At 41.0% G+C, this 15,048-nt stretch overlaps 2 protein-coding genes across 2 annotated transcripts; both read left to right on the forward strand.

Moving 5' to 3' along the window:
* The first annotated feature begins 12,125 nt into the window (after positions 1-12,125).
* Positions 12,126-13,067, forward strand: LOC118482673. Its single transcript, XM_035978264.1, has one exon. It carries the CDS (start codon positions 12,126-12,128, stop codon positions 13,065-13,067), a length of 942 nt encoding a protein of 313 aa, XP_035834157.1.
* A 278-nt stretch (positions 13,068-13,345) lies between these two features.
* On the forward strand, positions 13,346-14,209 carry LOC118482674. Its single transcript, XM_035978265.1, has 3 exons — positions 13,346-13,841; positions 13,924-14,013; positions 14,205-14,209. The coding sequence occupies exons 1-3, from the start codon at positions 13,346-13,348 to the stop codon at positions 14,207-14,209; spliced, it is 591 nt and encodes a 196-aa protein (XP_035834158.1).
* The last annotated feature ends 839 nt before the right edge of the window (positions 14,210-15,048 follow it).

Genomic DNA, 15,048 nt, shown 5'->3' on the forward strand with positions numbered 1-15,048 from the left:
ATAACTTATGAATATTCAAGAGTTAAATGTTTTTCCCTTTTATGCAGCACCAGTCAAAGCTCTAGAGGTCTTCGATCTTGATGAATTAGATAGCTATTCTGCTCCCATCCCGGTGAAGAAAGAACCAAGCCCCAAAGCTCCCACGTCTTCCAGGCCCAGCAGTTCGAGAGCTGTCACCACTCCCAAGCCTCCTCCAGCCACCAGGACTCGTGCTCTCAGTGCTCGGAAGAGGAAAGAAACAGATTCTCCGGCTATCTCCGAGGCTTTCCCATACGAAAACTATGGATTCAATGAAGCCAGTGGGTTCATGACTTCATTTCTTAATCAGGTAAAAATCCTCATCTGATATCCTGCACATGTATGTTAACTGTTATCCTAGACAGTATTTTATACATATGTCGATACCTGTGCTTTTGGTTGTAGGGCTTGGAACGTCTCATGTTCCTTTATGAGGATGCATGTGGGCTTAACAAGATACTGGAGACCAAGCTCAAGAAAGCTGAAGTCACCATTGCTGACCAAGAGATGATTGCCGCCGCAAAGTCTCAGCATTATGAAGATAAATTCAAGGCAATGACCCAGGAGCACCAAGCCGCTATTCACAAGGCCAACGAGGACGCCCAAGCTAAGCTGGATGCTGCCCATCTCCAATACCAGCAGGATATGAGTTCCTACCGGGACGGCCTTAAAGGATCCGTTGTTGTTTCCTTTCTTCAAGCCAGGCTAAGGATGGCCTATGAAGCCAAGGCCTTGGGCTTTGAATGCCCTTCCTGGAATGTCAAGGCCTGGGAAATGAAACTAACGGATCTTAAAGGCACTCCTGTGGAACATCCTGCGAAGCATGCTGGTGAGGATCCTCCCAAGACGACAGAGGCGGCGGCCGATGCTGGTGGCGATGCTGAGAAGAATCCCGAAGAGGATGCTGGTGCAGGTGCTGATGAAGCGATGGTTGAAGAGGGTGCTGCCCCTTGAAAGCAGTGAAGTGGGCAATGATGGATATATGTGCCGAGGCCGGAGCCCACTTTTTTAAATTTGATGGTTGTGATCATCTGAACAATTTACTTTTCCTGCTTTTTAACAATTTACATTTCCTGCACTTTTAACAATATGATGACCAAAGGTGGATGGGTCCTGGGTTTCAGGATGAAGCCCTTGGTTATCAATTAGTATCGTTTATTTTGAACAATATAACAGTTGAAGGCGGATGGGTCTCGGTTTGAGACGAAACCTTCAATCTGTTAAGTAAATCTAATTAGGAACCTATTGTGCTTTTGGTGGATGGGCCTTAGTTTAAGGTGAAACCAAAAGCACAACTTTTGACATGTTAATTATATGACCTGCCTTTGACTTATTTGCCTTTGTCAATGCTTTAGTCTTTCATTATATACTGTTTAGTTTTGATATCAATAATCATTTAAATACCCCGATCCATATTTTTAGCGATATCCTGTAAAGAACTTTGGCAAATAGAGCTTCTCAAAGTCCCTATGATCCGGACAGAGTTTCAAAAATAGTTTATTCTTTTTTAAGACCTCCAATAGTTTTAAGTGTTCAAAGGAATAAGATGGTTTATTTAGCACTTACAAACAAATTCCATTCTGATTTTTAAACTTGAGTACCGTACCCTAAATATTCCAAACAAATATCCTGCGCTATATCCTGAGAATATATTCTGAGAATATATCCAGAGATAGAGTGTAAGCCTAGTTTCAAACTTCAATCCTTTTTGCAATTCCTTGTACCAAGATATCCCCAGTCCTTGCATGCTTGGTCCAAACTTGACTCTTAGTGCCTTACATAATTGCCTTAGGAGAAATGTCCCCTGTGTACAAAATCTTTCAATACTTAGAAAAACTTACTTAGAGTGCATAGACAGTTTTTGTGTTATCGGGGTAAAATCCGAAAACATCCTGGAAATAAATCCTTAGTATCCTGGGGATAATCCCAAATTTTCATGCGCTACAGGCGGGAGTGTATAAACTCCAAGACTTAGAAAGGTGAAAACCTTTAAACCTTAGAGAGTATGAAAATACCCTTTCGTAAGAGAGGGTGATCAATCCTCATATACCTTTAGGATTCAGGATATAGCCAACAGTAACGAAATTGTCAGCCACTTTTACATGGACTGGTCCCGCCACCTTGAACTATTCCCGAATAACTTGCGCTCCAGGCGGGGTGTCTAAACCCAATTTGGATGAAAGGTGAATACCTTTAAACCTATGAAGGGATCAGGATCCCTTATACGTGAGAGAGGGGGCTAATCCTCTAATCTTCCGAAGCATCCTGAGTGTGCATCCTGGAGCTATATCCCGAAGCATATACTGCAAAACATTTCAAAACTAAGGTGGGTGTTAGCTTGGCTAACACCCCTCCGATGCTTAAGTTAGTATTGGGTTCAAATAAAATAAAGTATATTTAAAAGAGACAGAATTCATACCATCTTGAGTTAGAAATTAAATTCTAAACTCACTTGAAGTAGGCTTTGAGATGTATAGCATTCCAGGATCTTGGTAGTATATCCCCCTCCATATTCTTAAGCTGGTATGCACCTTTTCCGGATTCCGATTCAATCTCATAGGGTCCTTCCCACTTTGGAGCCAACTTTCCATCAGCAGGATTCGTAGTATTCTGAAAAGCTTTCCTTAACACCCAATCTCCGACTTGGAACCTTCTAGTCCTTATATTCTTGTTATATGCTCTGGATATCCTCTGTTGATATGCCGCCATCCTTAGCTTTGCTGCATCTCTTGTCTCATCAATAGTATCCAGTTCTTGACATAAGATTTCAGGATTTGATTCAGGATCCCGTAGGCTTGATCTAGCTGTCGGTATCACCATTTCTGTCGGGATCACTCCTTCTGCCCCAAATACCAAAGAAAATGGGGTTTGCCCAGTAGCATTCTTCACAGTTGTCCTGTCAGCCCATAAGACAAACGGTAATTCTTCTGCCCATCTTCCCTTCTTGGCTCCAAGTCTTTTCTTCAAATTGTTAACAATTATCTTGTTTGAGGATTCTGCCTGTCCATTCGCTTGAGGATGTACTGGAGTAGATGTTATCATTTTGATCCCCCAACTCTTGCAGAAGTCAGTGGTTCTCTTGCTTATAATCTGGGACCCATTATCACAGATGATTTCAGCTGGTACCCCAAACCTGGTCAGGATATTCCTCTTTATGAAGGATACTACTTCTTGGTCTCTAACTTGGACAAATGCTTCAGCTTCAACCCACTTAGAGAAATAATCCGTCATTGCTAGCATAAAGACTTTTCCTCCCGGGGCCTTTGGTTACTTTCCTACTATATCCATACCCCACTTCATAATGGCCAAGGGGAAACAATAGGATATAATGGCTCAGCAGGCTGATGCAAAATGTTACTGTGTCTCTGACACGCATCACATCTTCGAGCATAATCTGCGGCATCTTTTCTCATTGTTGGCCAATAATATCCTGTCCTCAACACTTTTGAGAATAATGACCTGCCCCCAGTATGGTTACCACAATCCCCTTCATGTATATCCTGAAGTACTTCTTTGGCTTCGGGATCCTCCAAGCATCTCAAGTATGGTCCTGCAAGAGATTTCTTGTATAAAATATTGTTTATAATAGTGAATCGTGATACCTTCATCCTAAACGCCTTAGGATTTTCATCTCCGGGGATATGTCCTTCCTTGAGATATCTCATGATTGGGGCCGTCCAGGATTTAGGATCCTCTTCAGGATACACCGCTCCAGGATCCTGAATACCTGCTACTTCTTTATCCTGAGGATTGGTTGCAGGATACAGGATATGTAATATCGGTATTGGGGTCCCTTCTGGTATCCTGATTGATGATCCCAAGTTTGCCAATGCGTCTGCTTCGGCGTTATCCTCTCTTGGTACCTGTTCAAGTGTAAAAATATCGAAATATCCTGCTAATTTTTTAAGAATATCGAGGTATTCGATTAGTTTCTCACCCTTGACTGCATAGGATCCATTAAAATGATTAGTAATTAACAAGGAATCAACATATACTTGCAAATTCTTGATATTCATATTCTTAGCCAATTCTAATCCTGCAATTAAAGCTTCATATTCTGCCTCATTATTAGTAGCAGGGAATTCACATCTAACAGCCTGGGGTATTATGTCCCCCTGTGGTGATTTTAGTAGTATACCTAAACCTACACCCCTTACATTAGATGCACCATCAGTATATAATGTCCAGGATTCTAAGTTTTCTCCTAATTGTTGCACTTCTAGGTCTACTTCATTCTGAATATCACTACTGAAATCAGCCACAAAGTCTGCTAGAGCCTGAGACTTTATTGCATTTCTAGGTTCATATATTAAATCATAGGCACTTAATTTTACCGACCACTTAGCCATTCTACCCGACATCTCCGGTTTCCTAAGCACATTCTTAACAGGATAATTAGTTTTAACAAGAATCCTATGTGTTTCAAAATAATGTCTAAGCTTTGTTGATGCCATTACTAGAGCCAGTATTAACTTTTCTAGGTGAGAATATCTAGTTTCAGCATTTAACAAACTTTTGCTAACATAATAAACAGGATACTGCTGACCTTCGTGATCCTTTACGAGTACTGCACTTACTACATTCCCTGATACTGCAAGATATAGGGATAATGGTTCACCATCCTTAGGCTTCATCAATAGAGGCGCGCTTGAGAGATACTGCTTCAAATCCTGCAGGGCTGCTTCATGCTTCTCACCCCATTCAAATTTCTTATTCTTTTTCAGGATATCATAGAATTCTCTACATTTTTCCGAGGATCTTGAAATAAATCTATTCAAGGCTACCACTCGTCCTGTTAACCGCTGAACATCCTTCATATTCGAGGGTGACTTTATGTCCAAGATAGCTTTTATCTGCTCCGGGCTTGCCTCTATCCCTCTTTTTGTCACCATGTATCCTAAAAACTTTCCTGCCCCCACTCCAAAATGGCACTTTGCAGGATTAAGTTTCATATTATACTGGTCCAGGATATCGAATGCTCCTTTAATATCCTGGAGATGATCCTCAGCCTTCTTGGATTTGACCACCATATCATCAATGTACACCTCCATGGTGTCCCCCAGTTTGTCTTTAAACATCATGTTCACCAATCTCTGGTACGTTGCACCTGCATTTTTCAAACCGAAAGGCATAGCAGTATAACAGTAAATACCTGTTGGTGTCATGAAAGCAGTATCCTCCTGGTCTAAAGGTTCCATTTGAATCTACTGGAATCCTGAGGATGCATCCATGAAGGTCAACATTTCATGACCGGCAGTGGCATCCACCATCGAGTCTATATGAGGCAGAGGGAATGGGTCTTTTGGACAAGCTTTGTTCAGGTCTGTGTAGTCTACACAGACTCTCCATTTCCCATTCTCCTTTTCAACCACTACCACATTTGCTAGCCATCTAGGGAATTTGACTTCTCTGATCATCCTGGACTTCAATAATCTTTCAACTTCCTCTTGGATAATTGCATTCCGCTTAGGGGCGAATTTCCTTCTCTTTTGTTGTATAGGCTTGAATGACCTGTCAATTCCAAGCTTGTGAGTAATAATGTCTTTGGATATACCTGTCATATCCTCATGCTTCCATGCGAATGTTGACATCCTGCATTTCAGAAAGTTAGTTAATTGCTCTTCAATATCCTGAGGGATATTGGTCCCTACGAGCACCGAGATATCAGGATTATCCTGATCCAGGATAACTTTCTTCACATCCTGCTCCGGATTCTCCACGATATCCTGGGCCCGCATCTTTAATTGCTATGCTGCACTTGGTTTGGTTGAGGATTTCATCGAGGATGAGTAACATTCTTTCGCCTCTTGCTGATCACTATCGACTTTGACAACTCCCCAAGGGGTAGGGATCTTGATGCATTGGTGATATGTTGATGGTACGACCTTCATATCATGAATCCACGGTCTTCCCAGTATGATGTTATAGCAGATAGAGAATCCATCACACAGAAACGTTGTATCGAGTTGACTCCTTCAACATATACCGGCAGCTTTATCTCTCCCACCGTGTTCCTAGCTTCTCCACTGAAACCAACGAGCACAGTAGACTTCGAAGTAATATCCATCGGAGACACATTCATTCTCTTCATAGTCTCCAGTTGGATTATATTGACGGAACTGCCATTATCAACTAGTATCCTGCGTACAAAATGGTTAGCCACATATAACGTTATTACCAGAGCATCATGATGAGGATCCTGGACAGTATCCCTGTCATCAGCATCAAACGTGATCATTTTGTCAGTTGTGAGGGTAGTCATCCTAATAGGTTTGTCTCCCCTCTCAGCCTTAGCTTCTTTTGCATGTCTTTTCGCCGCCGAATACGAAGTCCCACAAATGTCGGATCCTCCCGAAATAAAGTTGATTATCTTGGCATCCGCGGGAGGTGAGGCTGCTCGTTCAGGATCCTTCTCAGTATCCTGACCTTTATTCTTCTTTCTTCCCAAGAGATCTTTTAAATACCCCTTGCTCAGAAGATAGCTTATTTCCTTCCTCAAGGCAATGCAATCCTCCGTGATATGTCCGAAATCCTCATGGAATGCACACCATTTGGATTTATCTTTCCAATCAGCTTTTTATTGATTCTTCTGGGGCCACCTGGCTTTATCTCCCAAACCCTGCATAGCATACATTAGTTCAGGTATATTAACAGAAAAACAATATTCGGATAATTCAGGATATTCTTCAGGATCCTCGTCTTCGACAGCGTTCACTCTCTTGTTATCATTTCTGCCATTTGGTTTGGAGCGGTATGGCTTGTACGAGGATTCTGACTTCCTGTTAGTCGACTCGTATGTTGAGGATGCATTCATCCTTTCTTGCATTTTCTTGTCGTCCTCCAATCGAATATATCTTAGAGCCCTGTTACGAGCCTCGTCGAGATTCCTGCAGGGATTCATTACAAGATCCTGATAAAACTGAGAGTCCTTTTGCAACCCCATCTTGAAAGCTTGCACAGCTGTTGCAACATCAAGATGTGGGATATCCAAGGATTCTCGACTGAATTTGTTCACGTAATCCCTCAAGGATTCCTGAGGCTCTTGAGTTATCCTGTAAAGATCATTGGTTAGTTTTTCAAAACTCTGACTGCAAGAAAATTGACTGTTAAATAAATTCACTAAGTGGGCAAATGATGTAATCGAATGCGGAGGAACATTTAACAGCCATTTTAAGGCTGATCCTGTCAGAGTAGAACCGAAACCCTTGCACAGGCAAGCTTCCTTGAGATCCGGAGGGATAGGGTTGATCTCCATCCTTTCCCTATATTGGGCAATATGCTCTTCAGGATCCGTGGTTCCATCGTAAAGCTTCATGTTTGGAGTCTGAAATCTTTTTGGGATTTCAGCATCACATATAGGACGTACGAACCGAGATATCGTGTGGCTATCCTGGGATACTTCAGGAATTGGTTGCACCACCCCAGGTACACTGGATATCATATCCTTTAGCTTCTGAAGCTCCCTGGATAATTCTAATGTTACAGCTGTATCCTGCAAAGATCCAACACTGTTAGTGGCAATAGCATTATTATTATTAGATACGTTACCAGTCGGAGGATTCTGCCCATATCCTGAAGCATATCCTGAGCTCCTCACGGTTGACATCCTAACCGAGGAGGGTATTTCAGGAGTATGATTCTGAGGATGGCTGGGCACAATATTCCCCCTATTATCCTCAGTATACACAGCTGAACTAAAGTTCAAAGTTCTGGGCTGTAGTGGAGTGACGATATCCTCAGCAGATCTGCTCGAGCCGGACTTCAGGAGTTGTATCTCCCTCAACAGCATCTGGTTTGTTTCATGTTGCTGCCTCATTTGTTCCTGCACACTCCCAAATAAGGTTAGAATTTCATCATTAGAAGCCAAAATCGGAGCAGATCCCTGAACATTCCGAGTAGGGATAATGTCCTGAGGTTGCGAAGAAGATTGCATCCTTGGAGGAGGTGGTGGAAGCACCGGACCAGTAGTAGCAGAAGTTGTAGCAGACACAGTGGAGGAGCTCATGTTTGATCTCGAGGCCATTGTAAACAACGTGGCAAAAAGTTTTGAAAACAGAAAGCCGATCAGCGATTTCACAAAAATTTTTAGTAAAGAGAGCACCACTTGCCCCACGGTGGGCGCCAAATTGTTTTGGTCAAAAATTACCTAAGTAATTAAGTGATCAAATTAGTTTTGTGAGGTAGTGTGCTAAAAGAATGTGTTCAAAAATGTGTTAATTAAGTTCTTTGCAAAAGACAGTTTCAGGATACGGCTCAGGATATCGAGCTGTATCTATGATCAAACAATGAGCAAAAAGTAAAGGGGTGACACGAGATGTACGAGGAAAGCCCTTGATCAATCTAGATCTCCGGCACAAAACCTCGGGAGCTAACAATCGCAGCTGCCTTGTTCTTGTTATTACTTCAAACTTCAGGATACAGTGCAGGATGTGGTGCGGATCGACTAAGTGTTACAATATGATTTGGGTACAAGTGTAGTGATTGCAGTAAGCTAGAGAGTGAAGGTGTACGAGAGTGTTCGTGAAAAATTATGTGCCTTAAACTGATCCGCCCCCATCTATTTATAGTAAAGATAAAATAACAAACTATCCTAAACTCCCGGGATCCAGCGAATATTCCCACTCGAACGTTGAGGACCAAGTCTTTCGGGTTCAACGGCTTCCTCACAACGAATTCGCCCGAGTCTTAAGGAGAAGAAGTCCTGATGACCGTTAGTAACTTGCAACCATTAACCTACACGTGTTTAATTTGCTCAACCTCAGGATATCGCCCAAGATGTTAGCAATATCCTCGTCCAGCATCCTGGTCACAAATGAACAATTAAAAGCGGGATATTAGTCAGGATATGTATACTCAGATATTAGTCAGGATATGTATACTCAGAAAATGACCCATAACAATGACCATGCCTATGACCATGTTTATTTGACCATTATCCAGATTCACATTGTTCGACCAAACACGGCCAACAATGACGCAAGTACCCCACGTTGTTCGACCAAACATGGCCAACAATGCAAAGGAACGAGGTAACCGCAAAGGACGTGTGGTTACTTGAGAGCTAACTGGAAGAACATGAACACCCCACAAAGTAGGGATCATCGTTGCATGTCCAGTTGCTAAACATAGAGCTTAAGCAAAGCACTTACAGCATTGCATCAGCTACCGCAGAGGTTACAACTAGAGTTGCAGTTACGGACATCTTCCGTCACCGTCTCAAAGGTTGGTTCGAAACCCTGCCGAAATCTTCAGTCACGATCTCAGAGGTTGGTTCGACACACCAACAGGACCCTGATGACATCAGAAAAAGGTAGACCATACTACCAGATCAAAACCCAAGGCTGAGAATTTCGCATCAGACGAAAATTGCTCACCGGTACGGAAGAGACGTCGCATGACTCTACCAGATCCCCAGCTTGATTTTCTAGAAGCAGGAGCCATCTACATGGCCTAGAATCTTCTCCAAACTACGAACTACCTTCTAGACACTATAGTCCAGTACTCCTCCCACATGCAACTTGCAAAAGGGAACAACACTATCCTGGGGGGACTTGAAGGGGTATGGTCCCAGATCTCGCGTCAAGCACGACCGCGAGTGACCATTACCCTTATCAAAACCCCCCACCAGCAAGAACTTATCTGTGTCCGTGCGGGCACGCCCGAAGACAGCTGTCGAATCCAATCTGTCAAAGGATGGGAAACTAAAGATAGGCATAAGCGATGTGGCCTGGCACCGCATCCTATGAATATCTCCTTACCTTGTGTATGAAAACGGGTGTACGTATAGCGATGCGGCCTCGCACCGCATCCTATGAACGTTTTCATCAATACAAGGAATCTGGACAACAACAACAGTCACCACAAGTGGCGATGCGGCCTGGCACTGCATCCTGCAATCTTAGCCAGAGTTAGAACGCTGAAACAACAGAAGTTACCGCATGCAGCGATGCGGCGCGGCACCGCATCCGACTCACGGGGCAAGTAGGACTGACATCACAGAGCAAGTGGCACCAATGACTGTTGCCTGTCAGCCCATACGTAAGCAACAGACTGACACCGCAGTAGGACGTGGCTTCACCTCTACAGCCGACAAGCCTGACACACCTGCATAAGGGCGGCGCGTCGTCAGTCTGTCAACTCAACCACCTCCTTCACTCCTCGGCTATAAATACACATCCCAAACCAGGCTTGAGGTATCTCTTTACGACTCTCTCATTACTACTACTATCACACACTTTGCTTCCCAAGTAAAATTATTGATTCTCACGCCGGAGAGTGGTAACAAGGAGCACCCCCCACCCCTTCCTCCTTGTTACGAGTCACGATGTGTTTTCCTTGTGCAGGAGACAACTCAGCTGACGGTCAAGCCACCGATCCTCGGAAAGAAGGGATTAACCCTACTTGACGAGACCAGTGAATTAACCTCTCCTGGTTAACCACTGTTTCATCACCTGGTGAGAGCCATAACAGCCGCACACCACCCCCAACTCTATCGATCCCTTTCTCTCGTTTGGGTACTGCCAACTCCGACAACTGGAGCCACTTCCGGCGACGAACAACTCCTCAATCCCCATCTGTTATGCTACACCCACACCTCCACTCTCCTGCTCCGGTGACACACGCCCCTCACACCTCCATAACCTGTATCATCTCTGAAATCCATCGTCGGAGATTTGGGACTCGCTGGAGCCCGAAACGAGAACCCGCAATCTGTTTTGGACACCTCTATTCTCGTCCGCAAGCCATCGGAGTTTACCGGAGACTCGCCAGAGATCGAAGACGCTGGAACCGGACGAAGATCGATATGAATTACTTCTTTGTTTACGTTTGGTACATTCTTATAATTCGGTCGAGTTTGTTTTTATTTTCTTTTTTTGTTGTTATGTGCAAAACAATCATAATTAATGTGGAACAACATGAAATGGGCATATGAGAATTCAAACAAACAAACCAGTGGGTATATTTTATCATACCAGTTGATGTGTTTCTTTTCAAGTGAGGGAGATGACTACCCTTATCATTATTTTCTTTTTTTTTAAAAAAAAAAACCTGTTGTTGGTATGCAGTGTATAAAAGCCATAAGTTATAAACTCTTAATATCAAATGAGAACATGCCCAGTGGTTGGCGCCATCAGTTACATTCTGGAGTTTGTGGGATTGTTAGCCGGCTTCGGTATTGTGGCGCGTTAATTTTTTTGTTTATTATTAACAGTATAAATAAATTAAGATTCAAAATATCAAAGGGTTATACAATGTAAGCCTATTTTTATAGATATGTTTATGGTTTGAGAAAAAGTCTTTATAATTTTTAAATGATATTTTGATAAGACATAGATGTTTTAACTACAAATAACCACCTGAACTTAAAAATATCAACAACCAAATATAGTAGATGCTATTTTTCAATGTTTTAAAAACCGGACAGGGCCGCCGATCGGGCCGGCGGTCTGCGCTGTCAATCGGGCCGATTGTGTTATTTTTTTAATAATGTCATTTATTAGAATTGAAAACCTAATCTTTCCAAACAAAAAAACACGCCTCCATCCCAGTCCCTGGTTCGGTTCGTTGTGCTCTCTTCTTCTTCTCTGTTCAAGACTTCAAGTGCATCTTCTTCATCTTCAATTCAAGATTTCAACTTTCAACTTTCAAGATTTCAACTCTATTAGGTTTGATTTACATTCACATATCTTCAATTCCTTTGATTACCCTTTGTTCAATCAGCTTCTATACTTCGATTCCCCCCCCCCCATGGATTTGTTTAATAAATCATTAAGAAACTTGAATAATCATAACATACTTCGATAGTTCAGCTGTGTTGTACTGTTAGTTCGAATCAGATTCTATACTTCGATTGTTCAATAGTTGTACTGTGTTGTGATTATTGATTGTTCGAATCAGCTGTGTTGTACGGTTAGTCTTCTGATCTGAGTAATCAGTTGCAGAAATATGTTATGATTATTGATTGTTCGAATCAGCTTTGTTGTATTGTTAGTTCGAATCAGCTTCTATATGTTATGATTATTGATTTGTTATGATTATAAAATATAAAGTATGGAATTTTCAAGTGATTTGATTTGTTTATGATTATTGATTATTGACTGTAGAGTATGGATTCACAAGAAGAAGATGAAATTAATCCCCAATCCGAGTCGACCGCCCACTCAAATGTTCGCTCAAAGACGGATATCACATGGAAATATGTTACCGAAGCTCAAGATGAAAATGGTAAAAAGATGCGCATTTGTACATTTTGCAACAAGTCATTTCGGGGGGGGGGGGGCATTAACCCAATGAAACAACACCTTGGTGGAGTTAAAGGAAATGTAGCTGCGTGTTTAAAGGTTCCGACGGATGTAAGGTGTCAAATGAAAACTTTGTTTGAAGAGAGTACACAAAAAGGTAAAAATACAGTTTTAGAGACTGAGACGGCTAGCACACTAAAATCAAAAAGTCATGGTAAAAGGAAAGCTTCTTCAACATCCGACAACACACAATCGTATTTCTCAAGAGGTATAAATGATCATACTCAACCTTCAATTAGATCGGTATGGCAAAGTAAGGAAAGAGTTCATGACACAGATTTAGTTGTAGCCATGTGGCTATATGATGCATGCATACCTATGAATGTCGTAAATTCTCCCCTTTTTCCAATTGCAATGAGTAAAGTAGCTTCCATGGGGCATGGATATATAGGACCTTCCTACCATCAAGTTCGTGTAAATTTGTTGAAAGATGCTAAGCAATCTGTGAAACTTATAGTTGATTCTTATAGAGAGCAATGGGCTGAAAGAGGTTGCACTATAATGAGTGATGGATGGAGAGACGTTAGACAAAGAGCTCTAATTAATTTTTTGGTTTATTGTCCAACGGGGATTTCATTCATCAAATCTGTTGATGCTTCTGATATTGAGAGTAATGTTGAAGGTTTATGCAATTTGTTTAGTGAAATTGTTGAGATTATTGGTTCCAAGAATATTGTTCACTTGGTCACTGATAATGCTGCAATTACAAAGCTGCGGGAAGATTATTATGTGATAGATATCCAATGATTTCTTGGTCTCCTTGTGCGGCTCACTGTATAAATTTGATCTTGAAGGATGTTTCAGAAATGGAAGATGTGTCTACTTTGATACAACTTGCATCACGAATTACAGTTTTCATCTACAACCACAAGTGGCCTCTAAATTGGTTGAGAAAAAGACCCGGTTGGACAGAAATTATCCGTCCTGGGGCCATCTGATTTGGCACATCATTCATTGCATTGAAGAGTTTACATGATCATAAGCATGATTTGCAAACTTTAGTAACCTCTCTTGATTTCAAAAAGATGTTGAAAGTGACTAAAGCTAATGATGTGAAAGACACTATCTTAGATCCGAAGTTTTGGAATATTTGTTTTATAACGGTTCAGGTGATGACTCCTATCTTGAGACTTTTGCGTATCTGTGATTCCGATGAAAAGTCTTCATTAGGCTACGTTTATGAAGGTATGCTTAGGATAAGGAAAGGAATCAAAGAGTTGTTTAAAAGGAAAAGACGTAACTATAAGAGGTATGTTGATATCATTGATGCTCGTTGGGATAAGATGTTACGCAAAAGTCTTCATGCAGCAGCTTATTGGCTAAATCCGATATTTCAATATGAAAAAGATAATCGTGAAGAAAAGGATAAGGCATGGGTAGGGGTGCTTGATATGATTGAGAAGTTAACGAGTGTAGATAATAGTGTGCAAATAACTATTTCACACTTGGCAAAATTTCGGGATAAAGTAGGTACTTTTGGTCGATCTATTGCTTTGAATTCCGTGGAGCTTGAGTGTCCCGGTTAGTCTACTTAATGTTTACTTACGATATTAGTTTTATATATTATAACAAAATTATATTTTCATGTTAATTGTATGATTAGATGAGTGGTGGAAAGCGTTCGGTGGAGATGTACCGGCGTTGCAAAAATTTGCCATAAGAATTTTAAGTCAAACCGCATCCTTTTCTGGATGTGAGAGGAATTGGAGTATTTTTGAGAGAATTCGCACCAAAAGAAGGAACCGCTTGGAGCATCAAAGGCTAAGTGATCTCGTGTATGTGCATTACAACTTACGTCTACAAAATAGGTATGATACAAGCACAAACTTTACTTATTATTAGTTTTTGATATTGAATAAAAGATTTTACATTTAAACTTGTTAGGCTAAATGAGAGCAAAAGGCCATATGACCCGGTTGATTACCAAGGCATTGATAAAAACGAATTTTGGGTGGTGGAAGACGAGAAGGAAGCCGAGCTTAACTATGATGATTTAGAAATATGCTCGATCAGGAGGAACTACCAATTGACCTTGTTTCACAAACACAACCATCCGAAGGTTAGTATTTTCTTTTTGATAAATTGATGATGCATAATTTTTTTACTTTCAAAAAGTATATATTTAGATTTGTCATTTTTTAAATGTTAGGCCAAGAATTCAACGAAGAAGATAATGTGGTTCAAGTTGATGTTGCTATTAATGTTGATCATGGTGATGGCGATTTTGATGATGATGAATCGGATTCGCAAGATGATTGGTAGATTTGTATGTTGTTGGATTGGTACTTTAATTTGTTGTTGGTTTTGTACTTTTTATGTTCTTGGATTTGGTACTTTTGTATGTTTTTGGATGACTAATGGTTGTGTTTTTAGTTTCTTAAAAATTTGGAATTTTTTCTATATTTTATATATATTTTTGTATAATTTATGACGTAATCCGGGTCTTAAATCCGGTCGGCCCGGCCCGACCTTTGACCCCGTAAGGCGACCGGGTCGACCTCCGGTCCGGTTCTGAAAACATTGTTATTTTTGACATACCTAAAGTGGAAGGGTATTATTATTAGTTCTGGTTAAAATAGAATGATTTTAAAAATATCATACGACCAAATTAGCAAAAATGTTGTTGAGAATTGATAAAGAAAATGATATATAAAAAAAACTTCATTATTTGTATAAGTGTAATAAAACTTGGAACCTTTCATCATTAATAGTTCTTTTTTTTATTTCA

This window comes from Helianthus annuus, chromosome 10 (genome assembly GCF_002127325.2).
Source record: "Helianthus annuus cultivar XRQ/B chromosome 10, HanXRQr2.0-SUNRISE, whole genome shotgun sequence".
Taxonomy (NCBI): Eukaryota; Viridiplantae; Streptophyta; class Magnoliopsida; order Asterales; family Asteraceae; genus Helianthus; species Helianthus annuus.

Coding starts and splice junctions, on each gene's coding strand:
- LOC118482673 (XM_035978264.1), top strand. CDS start 12,126: ATGGATTCACAAGAAGAAGATGAAATTAATCCCCAATCCGAGTCGACC.
- LOC118482674 (XM_035978265.1), top strand. CDS start 13,346: ATGTTGAAAGTGACTAAAGCTAATGATGTGAAAGACACTATCTTAGAT. Junction 13,842..13,923: donor CGTGGAGCTTGAGTGTCCCG/GTTAGTCTACTT, acceptor TTGTATGATTAG/ATGAGTGGTGGAAAGCGTTC.